The 14,215-nt window shown below is 46.0% G+C and overlaps 1 protein-coding gene across 1 annotated transcript in view; it reads left to right on the top strand.

The window, feature by feature from the left end:
* The window catches only part of LOC142483321 (uncharacterized), a gene marked incomplete at its 5' end in the record, with an annotated part of 28,518 nt that extends 16,804 nt beyond the window's left edge, over window positions 1–11,714 (top strand). Inside the window, 3 exons of the mRNA XM_075583421.1 lie at window positions 2,472–2,869; window positions 2,982–3,077; window positions 10,980–11,714. Coding sequence (XP_075439536.1) covers window positions 2,472–2,869; window positions 2,982–3,077; window positions 10,980–11,710 — 1,225 coding nt within the window. The remainder of the gene's footprint in view (window positions 1–2,471; window positions 2,870–2,981; window positions 3,078–10,979) is intronic.
* Window positions 11,715–14,215: the final 2,501 nt, after the last annotated feature.

Genomic DNA, 14,215 nt, shown 5'->3' with positions numbered 1-14,215 from the left:
GTACAAATAACAATCTTGTTGTGTTCACCTTTTTCAAGGAATAAATTATATTTTATCATATCTAAGCCTCGTTCAGTTCAACCCAGGTATTTTTGGTGTATTATTATAGTCTGTCATAAAGTTACCGTCACACCAACCAGTCAAGGAAAAGGGCTCCTACAGATGTAATTTTTGCGAGTTTCGTTCTAAGGATAGATTTATTCGTTAGCCCCGTTCCCAGTAAGTGTGTTAACCCTGTAAATTGTGCTACATTGTGTGTATGTCTTTTCTTGAAATAAATTACCATTTATTTTACCTTCTTGGTTTGCTCAATCAATGATCCCAGTATAAATTTGTGGCAACCAACACCTTATGTCCCGCCAGCTGACAGCTCTCTGAGATTGAGCTCACTACTCCACTGTTCTCTGAGTCTCATATTGGCGCCAAAATGCTTTGGGGTTCCCAAACACATAGATTCTGGGTCCTTACACGGCTAGGTCATCATACTCTCTCACCCTACACGTTTCACCCTTCAGTTGGCTTCGTCAGGGGTTGAACTGAGGGTCCTAATATTATTATCCATTCATGCGCTAGGGTGGATGTTATCCTTTTTTATCATGGTTAGAGGTGTTTAGGGAAGACAGTTAGACTGATGCATTCTTTACAAAATTGTATTTTCTTTGATTAATGGACATTAAGGTTTTTCTTAAATTTCTTCAATTGGCCATGAGGATGAAGACCAAGACAAAGTAAAAAAACTGTTTTTAAATATGGGGGATATTGTATGTTTTATACAGATGCTGTGTTTTTACAGAGGTCCAGGTGCGGATCACAGTCTGTGTGATTAGAGGTCATTAGGGACTATCATGCAATCATATGGCTTGTTCATACAAAACACTTGCATTACAAGGGGAGGGAGCCTCCCTGGAATGTCTGTGGAAAGGTTCATTAGGTCTTCGAACCATGCAGATCTGGGCCAATGAGGCGCCATCAGTTTAAATTTGCATGGTCTCCTGATTTTGGTTATCACCATCGGGAGTAACAGAATTAGAGGTGAACACATACATGAGAGGGAACGTCCATATGACTAACATGGCGTCCCAAATGGTAGCCTCGGGATCTTGGCATCTGGAGCCAAACTGAGCAACCTTTTGTTTCACCGGAAGTCATGAGGTCTATTAATTGAAGGACCTATCAATGTACTATGTCCAGGAATTTCTGTGGACCCTGTTTCCATTCTCCTGGCAGGACAGCTTATCTGCCTTTATAGTTTTGTTTCCTGAAATATATTTAACTGAAAGATGGGGAACTGCGTTCGGCAAATCTCCAGATCCTGGAGACCTCTCTTAGCGCTTTTACACTGTGTGCCCCCTTGTCACTTCTGTGACATTGTCCGACAACATTTTGAGTGTAAGGTCTTTTAGGACTGGACTCATTCTTTGAATCGCATAAAGTAGTGCACATGTCTCCAGGATGTTGATAGATTTGTTTCCGCTGGTGACCATTGACCTTAGAACTACATGTTTTGGCAGAAGGCCTCCCATCCTGTTAGACTGGCAGAGGTAGTAAGCAGATTCCATGTATGTGGAACAATGGACCTTCCTTTCTGAAGGTTCTTTACTTTATCCACCAATGAAGACTGTCTTGTGAATGCCAACAGAAGAATTCTGTCTCATGGTGTTGGGAACTTGGTTCAGCCGCGTTGAATAAAGTTGACCTGTCGCAATCTTAGATGGAATCTGGACCATAGAACCATGTCTATGACTGAGTTTAGAAGCCTATGAGGCACATAAACTGTATTTGGGATGGACGATACATCTATAGAAAAGAATTAACTTTCCAATGATGTTGGTTCCTTTTTAATGGGGGTAAGGACATTATCCACTGTTGACTATTGAATATATTGCTCCATATGATCCAATATAAAACAGTCTTATATAGAGAGATGGGATGTACATTCGTCTTTCTGTCAGGAATCTACCTCAGAAGAGAGATAAGGCAAACGATGGTGCAGATAGTATAAACAGGTAATCTTTATAGACACTAAAATCACATAAAAATGCGCACTTACACTGCCACACATACATATACTTGCATGGGTTTAGACTCTGTTCAGAGTGTCAAAGTTCTCACCGCTGCCCGACCCGCACAGCGTCCCTTGTACTGTACAGTGTGTTACCATGTTGCATTAAGAGGACATCACTAGTCTCATGGCTGATGATCTCTGACTCTTTATACTGTGGTTTGTATACTAGGTGGTTACAGTATGTTATAACTTAATTCTGATCCGTTCATGTAATTTGCAGTGATTGAAATTAAGTTCCTGTTTGAGGATGGACCATATGTTTGTTTTGGCGCCCCTTTCTCCTCTAACTACATTTTGGGGCTTTAATGTAGTAATAATATTACGTTTGAATGTGTATACTAAATGCTGTATATTTGTCCAAGAAAACAGATCATACTAATTACATTTCTTCTTCTCTTTTATACAGGCACAGCTGTCACCCAACAAATATAAACCAAGGAACCTCCTATCTCAGCACCTCCAGAGGAGCATTGCCCACTACCAGCATGGACAGAGGAGCATTGCCCACTACCAGCATGGACAGAGGAGCACTGCCCACTACCAGCATGGACAGAGGAGCACTGCCCACTACCAGCATGGACAGAGGAGCACTGCCCACTACCAGCATGGACAGAGGAGCACTGCCCACTACCAGCATGGACAGAGGAGCACTGCCCACTACCAGCATGGACAGAGTCGCACTGCCCGCTAGCAGCCTGGAAAGAGAAGCACTGTCGACTTCCAGCATGGACAGAGATGCACTGTCCACTACCAGCATGGACAGAGGCGCACTGCCCGCTACCAGCATGACTCAACACTTGTTAAGTGAGTATACTAGATATTTTGGATATCAAATACCAATATCAGAGGTGTGAAATCACAAGAAGATTTCCCTTTCCCAGCTTTACATGAGGGATTTTCCTTTTCTCGTTGGCAGGTTTTCCAGTGGTTGTACCGGAGAGGATAGAGATTAATGCAGTGGAAGAAGAGCCTAACCCTGAGGATCATCTGACTCCAATACAGAGAGATATAGGTACATTTGCTGTTGATGTTTGTGCAGACGAAGGAGAAACAGGTGCGCAAATCACATCAGGACATGTAAGAGAGAGTAAAAACACCAAATAGTGCAATATTGTCTACTTCAGCAAATTAGCTTCAATGTTGGAAGTTCTATAAAATATGCACTCACGTGTTTAACGTGAAATGAGAGCGTTGTGGTTATTCAAAGTTACCAACTTATGTCTCCAGACAGGTACTCCAGATCCACATAGAGAGGGGGAAATTCCATATACAAAAAGAGGGGGAAAGCAAAATAGTATAGTACTGTTTTTAATGTTAAAAACACAAAGTATTCCACTTACATAAGTGCCTTTGTTTGAGAGCATTCAGACCACACTGGGTCACAGGGTCAGACAAAATATTCACAGCAAACAGCATCCGCTCCACGGCCGTCACAGCAGGTGAGGAAGACTTTACAGTGGAAACGCGCGTTGGGTGATATCAGTGACCACTAAAGGAGCCCTTGTTGATGACATCTGGAGTGGAGGACAACTTTAATCAGCCCAGTACCTGCTGTGACGGCCGTGGAGCGTTTGCTGTTTGCTGTGAATATTTTGTCTGACCCTGTGACCCAGTGTGGTCTGAATGCTCTCAAACAAAGGCACTTATGTAAGTGGAATACTTTGTGTTTTTAACATTAAAAACAGTACTATACTATTTTGCTTTTCCCCTCTTTTTGTATATGGAATTTCCCCCTCTCTATGTGGATCTGGAGTACCTGTCTGGAGAAATAAGTTGGTAACTTTGAATAATCACAATGCTCTCATTTCACGTTAAACACGTGAGTGCAAATTTTATAGAACTTCCAGCATTGAAGCTAATTTGCTGAAGTAGACAATATGGCACTATTTGGTGTTTTTACTCTCTCTTACATGTCCTGATGTGATTTGCGCACCTGTTTCTCCTTCGTTTGCTGATTGAATTTGGTTTGAATTCTACGTCAGGAGCTGCACTCATTAAGGATAGTATATCATCTGTGTTACCTTTGATCTGTTGTGATATTATTTACGCTTGATTTTTCCTTGCACATTGATGTTTGTGCAGACCAAGGTTATCTTGTTACAAGTAGTATGGTCACCTTTAGGGAATATTCAGGGTTAATTGCCTCTCATATGAAGTGTCACGGTAGACCAGGTCTTACCAACACATTAATACCGGGATTCTGGATTGAGCACAACAAGGAGGGCAAAATAAATTGTCATTTGTTTTCAGACAAACACATAAATCTTCACAATTACACTGGATAAAACACTTACTGGGATGGGGAAACTAAATCAAATGTCCACGGAACGAATGACTTAACAACAAAATCTCTGAACACCCCTGCATGCATGCGCGATTTGAGACGTGCCACAATCCTTGGCTAGTGGCGCAACTTGCCACCCCTATATCTCCGCCGAAAGGAATAATTTCGTAAAGTCCTTACAGGATTCGTTCAGGAATCCCCAGCTCAAATGAATTCTGGAAGAGGGGTGCAATTCTTCGTTACGATGCAGTTAACCCCTCACACTCCGGAACCGCTGACGCTGGAATTTGGACGTTTCTTGGTTGAATCAGGTGAATCTGACTAGGATGTGGCTGCAGGCATTTTTATAGGGTTAAGAGCCCTATCCCTAACATACAAAGCCAATCCTCCCATGGGAACAACTTTTCCCACCTATCCCCGACTTCCAGGAGTTCCTAGAACGGGCAGAAGTTGCTTTCCAGTCTTGCTAAGCATGCGCCAACCTGACACCTAAGCTGCTTAGAATACCGGGCCCAACCTCTTACCTGGCGACAGTAAGTCTGGGGTTTGGCTACCAAGTGTGAAGTGCCCATACTTTGCACCGGTATCTGATACTTGGCAATATCCCGGCCACCCTAACACCTCTGGTCTCTGAGGATTTTCAAATCCGGACTTCTCTAGACACTGGGGCACCAACTTTTTATCTGCAGGTTCTGTATGGTATGTGCAACAACTATAAAACTCATTTGTATGTTCATGGTACTTTGTTAACTGTGGGTGGGGGAGTGGGGAAAGTGGATGGATTGGGCGCTTCCTAAACAATATATAAATCAGTGTGATAAGTGACACACCTTAGGTACACACAATAAACCTTACACCACAAAGTGATAAATAAAATGAAATACAGTGTACAACGGCAGCTCAACTTCCTCTGGTGGGACCGTTCCAAATCCCAGGATGTGGAGTATTCTTTTCTTGGGGTTGAGGAGGAGCGCACGATAAGCTCATAATATGCAAAAAATGAAAATATATATAGTGCAGATTTTTTTAGCAGTGAATTACCATCTGCACTATATATATTTTCATTTTTTGCATATTATGAGCTTATCGTGCGCTCCTCCTCAACCCCAAGAAAAGAATACTTTGTTAACTAGCTGCACTCCAAAAATTAGAGTGCTAGCTCTATCCTAGCGCAAGTTATTCACTTAATTGAAGGGGCTCTGTGATGTGGGTTGCGGTTTGACCTATAATTGGTCTGGGTTACAAGGCGGCATACAATGTATCCGTGCTGGCTTTGATCGGTAACCGCAGACGGGTCACCTCACAGACCTACAGGTTACCAGCAACTTGTTTCATACAGGTTCTGGAGGCCTGTTGGTGGGTCGCGCCATGGCCCACCAGGTGGTCTCCGCGGGTCACCGTGGGCCACAATTGGGTCCCCACGGTAGGCCCGCGGATGTCTGGGAGCTCCGGGTCAGACCCACAGGTGTCTGAGGGGCCTCAGGTGGTTCTCACGGGGGTCTGGGGACCCACGGGTGGGCACTACGTGTCCGTGGTGCCCCCACAGATGTGGGACCACCGTTTTTTCCCCGCACACTACGTTTCCGCGGTGCCCCCACAGATGTGGGACCACCGGTTCTTCCCTGCAGGTGTCCCCCATGGACCCACCAGCCTGGTACCCGTGAGATACCCGAGGATACCGCAGGTGGTCTCCAGAGGTCTCACGCAGAACCAAAAGGAACAAACCCTGAATGTAAAATAAATAAACCTGACATATACATTCACGACATCAATCCCCCCCAACACATACAGTACAATAATGTGCCAAATAACTATTATCCAGATATGGATAATAGATTATTTGCCCATTATTAAACACATTAACTAGCATAGTAAAATAAAGAAACTTCTACTGACCTCATCAATAAGAAGCCCCCTCACCTTGTCGTCCGTAGCCAACAAAATACATAGCCAATACATTGCAATTACATTCAGATATCAATTAACTCCTTAATCACCTTATCGAATAATAACCGCAAAGGTAATTAAGGGGTTAAGCCACCCTGGCCCGATACCCACCCTTCACACATTCATTTGTACAGTGGCTTCATCATGCAAATTTTTTTTTAAACATATATATATATATATATAGATATATATAATACTGAGTTAAGTTATGGTGAGTAAAAAAAGTGACAAAAACCCTCCACAGGAAAGCAAATATGCAAATACAACTGTATGCTCATCTGCATGTCTTAGGCAGGTCTGCAACCCCGCCTTTCCCCATTATCACCCAGCATACAGTACTTCCACTGCAGCAAGGGATTCTGGGAAATGACATGCAAATGAGCACACAGTGTCACTTTTTGCCTCAAAAACCATTTTTAACATGGTTCCCTATAGGCTTAAGCTTGCTGCATGGTCACAGCTTTGAGCACAGCCAGGGTTAAGGTGCATACCCAGAAAACCACCCACAGACAGCTGTTTTGACCTTGATGGGTCTCATCAGTGTGGGGTTGATTTTAACTGGATATGCATAAGAGGCTATGGGATAGGCTATACCATAATACTGAGTTAAGTTATGGTGAGTAAAAAAGTGACAAAAACCCTCCACAGGAAAGCAAATATGCAAATACAACTGTATGCTCATCTGCATGTCTTAGGCAGGTCTGCAACCCCGCCTTTCCCCATTATCACCCAGCATACAGCACTTCCACTGCAGCAAGGGATTCTGGGAAATGACAATATATAGATATATATCTATATATATATATATATATATATATATAGATATATATCTATATATATATATATATATAGATAGATATATATCTATATCTCTATATATATACATACATACATGATGAACATGATGAACCAATATACAAATAAATGTTTCAGGGCTAACAAAAACATGCTCTAATAAAAATACCACTTCTCCATATCATCCACAGTCAAATACAATCCTATTTCCTAAACAAATCAAATGTCATCTTCCAATCTAAAGCATCAAATGCCAATCAAAAGCCTCAAATGGCACTCAAAACATTGTATGCATCATGTATACAATGTAAATGCAATCTATGCACCATGTAAACGCTGCAAATTAATGTTAACAATACAATATTCCAAAGAAAATACCATTATATCAAAAGAAGTATACTATTTAATCCAAGCAAGTCACCATAAATCAATTTGCATTAATTAATCACATCCCAAAACAATTACAATACTATCCATACCAATTACACAATTAACTATTGCAACCGTTAAAGAGAACAAGTTACCATCAAACAAAATATAAGTACACCAAAAAATAAAATATACAAAAGCTAGCCTCACCATGACCTAAAGTACAGCATACAAGCCCAAAAATTACATCTATCTAATTCTAAAATACATTACACACACATCTATGCATAGCAGCATAGCCAAAATCATTTTAAATACTGCAAAGCAAGCGTTTCAAACAAAATAATGTCTTACCCTGTATGTATATATCGATCTAGACATACATACATACATACATACAGTGACAAGAAATGATGTACAAAAAACAAACAAACACATGTACAAAGCAAAAAAAAAAAATGAACAAGTTAAATAAAATACATTTCTTTGGTTCACTTTCCATTACTTGACCCACTCACCGACTCCCGTTGAACAGCTTACTCTCGAACCAATCCACCACGCACAGGAGCCCATAAAATAATAAACCATAAAATAATAAACATTAAAATAATAAACCAAAACAATCTACGGGTCTTCTATTTGTAATCCATCATCATCTGTATTCTTCTTTCTTGTATCTGCGGCTCTCCTCCGGGGTCTTCTTACCGTCTGCTGCCACGCCCTGGTCTTCTTCTTCGGGAGGTCCTTCCTCCTTGGCGTCTGTCTTCAAAATGAGACGACATAGGCTTTTAAAGGCCTATGATGTCACATTTTCGTCATGGTTCCCACGGCCCTGATTGGGCATTGAGCTGAACCGCATTGGTTTCAGGTCAGAGGACCCCCTACTTCAGGAGATACAGGCCCTGTTATGGGGTGCCGGTATACCCTGCAGAATTTAAATGTCACGGTCACGTGACTCGGGAGCTTTAAAGTGCTGGGGATACCGGCATCCCATAACGGGGCCTATATCTCCTGAAGTAGGGGTTCCTCGAACCTGAAACCAATGCGGTTCAGCTCCGGAGACCCCCTGCTCATGTACACTATAATTAAAATGTATTTATTTAGTGTACGATCGCCTGTTACAGCCTTGCATGGAGATACAGAATCAGCTAGCATACGTAAAGGTTAAGAACGCTAGCAGGGGGGAAAAAGCATCACGTACGCTTTGGCTGTTTTGAGCTATTTTGAGCAGGTACGTTAAAAAATGGCCTCAGGGCCTTAGTGAATCGCGTCCCCGGCTTCACTTTTTAACAAACCTGCTTTTTGGCCAAATCAGAAAGCAAAGCCATTGAGCTTAGTGCATAGCCCCCTATATGTCCAAGTTCAACCAATACTAAAGTTAGACAACAGATACTTATCCTACAGTATATTTGTATTTACAGAATTTTGATCTAGAGGAAGGCAAACAAAAAATCCCAGTGAAACATTATCCAATGGTGTCTCAAAGTTGATATAATTAACTCACTAGTATGATAGACCAGGCGTTCCTTAACTTTACTTCTCATGGACAATGTCAATGTTAATAATAATTTGGAGGATATACAGTACATGTACACTTAGATAATCAATACAGTAAAATATATAATTTGTATAAATATAAATTCACTGTATGAGCTGCTAGAATCGAATTTTAGGTCTTTGGGAACCACCACAAAAGTGAATGGTGTCCTCTAGATATCATGGGGCCACAATGTTAAAGCCATGGGAATAGAGTAAAGAGGCCATTTTGTTAAGTAGTGGTAAAGTAAATTTTTCAAAGTACAGTGTCTTATTAGTAACTAGCTGATATACCCGGCGTTGCCCGTGCGTGGAAGGGCAGGGGGAATGGAGTGGAAGGGCGGGGGCGGGGAGGGCAAAGGGCAGGGGGGCAAAGGGCACGGAGGGGTGGGGGGGGCAAAGGGCAGGGAAGGGCGGGGGGGCAAAGGGCAGGGAGGGGCAAAGGGCAGGGAAGGGCGGGGGGGCAAAGGGCAGGGAGGGGCAGGGGGGGCAAAGGGCAGGGAGGGGCGGGGGGGGCAAAGGGCAGGGAGGGGCGGGGGGGCAAAAGGCAGGGAGGGGCGGGGGGGCAAAGGGCAGGGAGGGGTGGGGGGGGCAAAGGGCAGGGAGGGGTGGGGGGGGCAAAGGGCAGGGTGGGGGGGGGCAAAGGGCAGGGAGGGGTGGGGGGGGGCAAAGGGCAGGGAGGGGTGGGGGGGGCAAAGGGCAGGGAGGGGTGGGGGGGGGCAAAGGGCAGGGAGGGGTGGGGGGGCAAAGGGCAGGGAGGGGTGGGGGGGGCAAAGGGCAGGGAGGGGCGGGGGGGGCAAAGGGCAGGGAGGGGCGGGGGGGGCAAAGGGCAGGGAGGGGCGGGGGGGGCAAAGGGCAGGGAGGGGCGGGGGGGCTAAGGGCAGGGAGGGGCGGGGGGCTAAGGGCAGGGAGGGGCAAAAGGGCAGGGGGGCAAGAGGGCAGGGAGGGAGGGGGGCAAGAGGGCAGGGGAGGCAAGAGGGCAGGGAGGGAGGGGGGCAAAGGGCAGGGGGGCAAGAGGGCAGGGAGGGAGGGGGGCAAGAGGGCAGGGAGGGAGGGGGCAAAAGGCAGGGTGGCAAAGGGCAGAGGGGAAAAGGGCAGTGGGAGGGAGGGCAGGGGGCAAAGGGCAGGGGGCAAATGGCAGGGGAGGGCAGGGGGCAAAGGGCAGGGGGCAAAGGGGAGGGAGGGCAGGGTGAGGGAGGGCAGGGGGCAAACGTCAGGGGGAGGGAGGGCAGGGGGCAAAGGGCATTGGGAGGGAGGGCAGGGAGGGCAAAGGGCATTGGGAGGGAGGGCAGGGAGGGCATAGGGAGGGAGGGCAGGGGGGGGCAAAGGGCAGGGGGAGGGAGGGCAAAGGGCAGGGGGCTCCTCAGAGGAGAGGCTGAGACGCTCCGGTGAGGAGGTGCTGTGCCTCCCGCGGGGAGAGGCGGAGACAGCCGGAGGAGCGGCCTGTGTGAGGGGAGAGCCGCGTGCTCTGTGTGTGTGTAGGGGGGGGAGCGCCGCATGCTCTGTGTGTGGGGGGGGTGAGCGGGAGGGTGAGGGGGGGGGAGTGGCCTATGGGTGGTGAGAGCCGTGGGGAGGTGAGAGTCCCCCGCTGTGTCCCGGGCGCTCGCTCCGCTCCCCCGCTGACTGTATCGGCGCCGGGGGGGGGGGGGGGAGGAAAAAGCGCTGGAAAGCGGGAGACCCGGGGAGAGGAGGAGGTGCGCGCGGGTCCCGATGAGCGCCGCGGTGTGTGTGTGTGTGGTCACTCCACCTCAGGCCAATGAGAGGTGTGCGGGGGCGGGGGGGCCAAGGGAGCAATCTCATTGGCCTGGCCCAAGGTCCAATCTGATTGCCGCTAGGCACACAGGGAGGGACACAGGGAGACACATACAGACAGACAGGCAACGACACATAGGACACTTTGAGAAATATATAGTAGATTTGCTTTCAGTCATTTGATTTACAGGTCGAAAAACATTTGTTTTTTTTCTTTTTTGTTTCTCTTAGAAAACTGCCTGAATGATGAGCAGAACTGGAGTGGGAAACGGTTAAGTACTAAGAACAACCTCCTCAAATATCAGATTATTCCTACAGGGGAGAAACCTTTCACATGTACAGAGTGTGGGAAAAGTTTTTCTCGGAAGTGCAACCTCCATGAACATGAGATGATTCACACAGGAGAGACAGCTTTCATATGTACAGAGTGTGGGAAAAGTTTTTCTCGGAAGTGCAACCTCCATGAACATGAGATGATTCACACAGGAGAGACAGCTTTCATATGTACAGAGTGCGGGAAAAGTTTTTCTCGGAAGAGCAGCCTCCATGTCCATGAGATTATTCACACAGGGGAGAAAGCTTTCACATGTACAGAGTGTGGGAAAAGTTTTTCTCGGAAGAGCAGCCTCCATGACCATGAGATTATTCACACAGGGGAGAAAGCTTTCACATGTACAGAGTGTGGGAAAAGTTTTTTTCGGAAGAGTAACCTCGTCATACACCAGAGACTTCATACAGGGGAGAAACCTTTCACATGTACAGAGTGTGGGAAAAGTTTTTCTCAGAAGAGCAGCCTCCATGACCATGTGATGATTCACACAGGGGAGAAACCTTTCACATGTACAGAGTGTGGGAAAAGTTTTTCTCGTAAGAGCAGCCTCCATGACCATGAGATGATTCACACAAGGGAGAAAGCTTTCCCATGTAAAAAAGTGTTGGAAACAGTTTTCTTGAAAGAGTAAGCTCGTCATACACCAGAGACTTCATACAGGGGAGAAACCTTTCACATGTACAGATTGTGGGAAAAGGTTTTTGATGAAGAATAGCCTACAAATCCATGAGCGGATTCACACAGGGGAGAAACCTTTCACATGTACAGAATGTGGGAAACAATTCCGTGATGTCAGCAACCTCCGCTAACACAATAGGATTCACACGGGTGAAACCTTTTGTATGTACAGAGTGTGATAAAAGCTTTTCACTGAAGTGGAAGCTCCTCAAACACCACAGGATTCATGCAGGGGAGAAATATTTCACATGTACAGAGTGTGGGAAACAATTCTGGATTCAGGCCGCCTTCTCGAACACAAGAGGATTCACACAGGGGGGAAATCTTTCACATGTACAGAGTGTGGGAAAAGCTTTTCACATAAGTACAGGCTCCTCGAACACCATATAATTCATACAGAGGAGAAAGCGTTCACATGTGCAGAGTGTGGGAATAGGTTTTCTCTGAGGAGCGGCCTCCGCGATCATGAGAGGCTTCACACAGGGGAGAAACCTTTCACATGTACAGAGTGTGGGGAACAATTCAGTAATGACAGCTCACTGCGCCAACACAAGAGGATTCATACAGGGGAAAAACCTTTCACATGTACAGAGTGTGGGAAAACATTTAGGAATGAGAGCTCCCTGCACCGACACAATAGGATTCACACGGGAGAAACCTTTCACATGTACAGAGTGTTCTAAAAGCTTTTCACATAAATGCAAGCTCCTCAAACACTACAAGATTCATACAGGGGAGAAAGATTTCACATGCATAGAGGGTGGGAAACAATTCAGTATTCAGGGCCGCCTTCGCGAGCACAAGAGGATTCACACAGGGGAGAAACCTTTCACATGTACAGAGTGTGGGAATAGGTTTTCTCGGAGGAGCTGCCTCCTCGACCATGAGAGGATTCACACAGGGGAGAAACCTTTCACATGTACACAGTGTGGGAAACAATTCTGTAATGAGAGCTCCCTGCGCCAACACGAGGATTCATACAGGGGAGAAACCTTTCACATGTAAAGAGTGTGGGAAAAGATTTGCTCGGAAGAGCAGCCTTCTCAGACACCACAGGATTCATACAGGTGAGAAATAATTTGCTTGTTCAGATTGAGCAATGTACTGTACCAATAGCAATACCATGGTAATAAAAATGGCTGGTAACCTAATACCATCATTTTTTACCATAATATTCTTATCTGCTTACTGCAGAGAGCTGCGTGGGGGGGGGGGAGTCTGAGAGAGAGGATTTTTGGTGGGTCTGGCAGAGAGTGAGGAGGGGCCAGGTCTTAAATAGAGAAGATTCGGGGTGGGTCTTTCAGAGAGGAGGGAAGCAGGTCTGATAGCTCCATGACTGTCACATGCTGCAGTTTCAAGGAATCCTCCTGTTTGTAATCTCACCCCTTCCTTTCCTCCCACATGCCTCTCAACCCCTTCCTTTCCTCTATGACTAAATCCAAAGAGGGAGTTGGAAATAATGCACAATACTCAGGTCCTAAATTAAAGTCAGGAAGGAGATAGACCAAGGCCTATACTAATTCAATTCCTGATTATACAAATATATGGAACTTATAATGCAGTCAGCAAGTAAGGCAGAACCTCTACACTACAGGAAATATAAGATTCTTCAAATACAACAGCACAGGGACTATGAGAAAAAAATGCAAACTCGTGAAATGGAGACATGATATTATTACTGGAGTTTGTGGTGCACACCTGCTGGTATCAAGAGGGCTGAATCGTCCACGATGACTTTGGGACACAGGAACAGGCTTCTGGGGTTCATACCCCACATAATACTTAGCAGTGTAGCGCCTCCATCTGCCATATGCTCCAGGGATATGGAGATGATCTCCCACGGTATAACTTGTACCTCTCCCCCCAGTTAGATCACACACCAGGCCGGAGGTATATTGCAAAACAGGAATGGTTTATTACTACACACTTTGCAGTAACACAACAGCTACTCAGCAGTCTTCTGCCTGATACAGTCTCTTTAGATCAGCTCTTACTGGAGATGGTCCCTGGACCGTAGCTACAGGCCAAGGGTATCCGCAGCCATCCTAGCTCTTCCCCACCTCCCTAGCGGAGGCAGAGGTATAATCACACTCACTCCTCCCCGGAGGGAAGAGCACATGGGAAGGCCCCAATCTCAGGCTCCCTGTCGTGACCTGCCTTCCTCAGGGGGAAGAACAAAGAAAACCCTAACTTTAGGGTGGTCCTGCCCTTAAGTACAGCCAGAAGGTGGGCCCCTGCCTTTGTCCCAGCTACAACAGGATGTACCACCCCCTGCCGTCACTCAAGTGCAGTACCAAAGGTGAAGGGGTAAACCCCATGATATCTACTGGCAAACCTGTAAACACCAGGGTTTATTGCCAGCCCATTTGGAAGAATATAGTAGCCAGGTGGTTCCCTGCTACACTCTCCCTCTGGTGGATTCCCAACAACCCGCTTGGGTCCTACATTTTCGGATACC

This window comes from Ascaphus truei, unplaced genomic scaffold (genome assembly GCF_040206685.1).
Source record: "Ascaphus truei isolate aAscTru1 unplaced genomic scaffold, aAscTru1.hap1 HAP1_SCAFFOLD_320, whole genome shotgun sequence".
NCBI lineage: Eukaryota > Metazoa > Chordata > Amphibia > Anura > Ascaphidae > Ascaphus > Ascaphus truei.
Note: the sequence above shows the minus strand (reverse complement) of the source record. Positions and strands in the feature narration are given on the sequence as shown.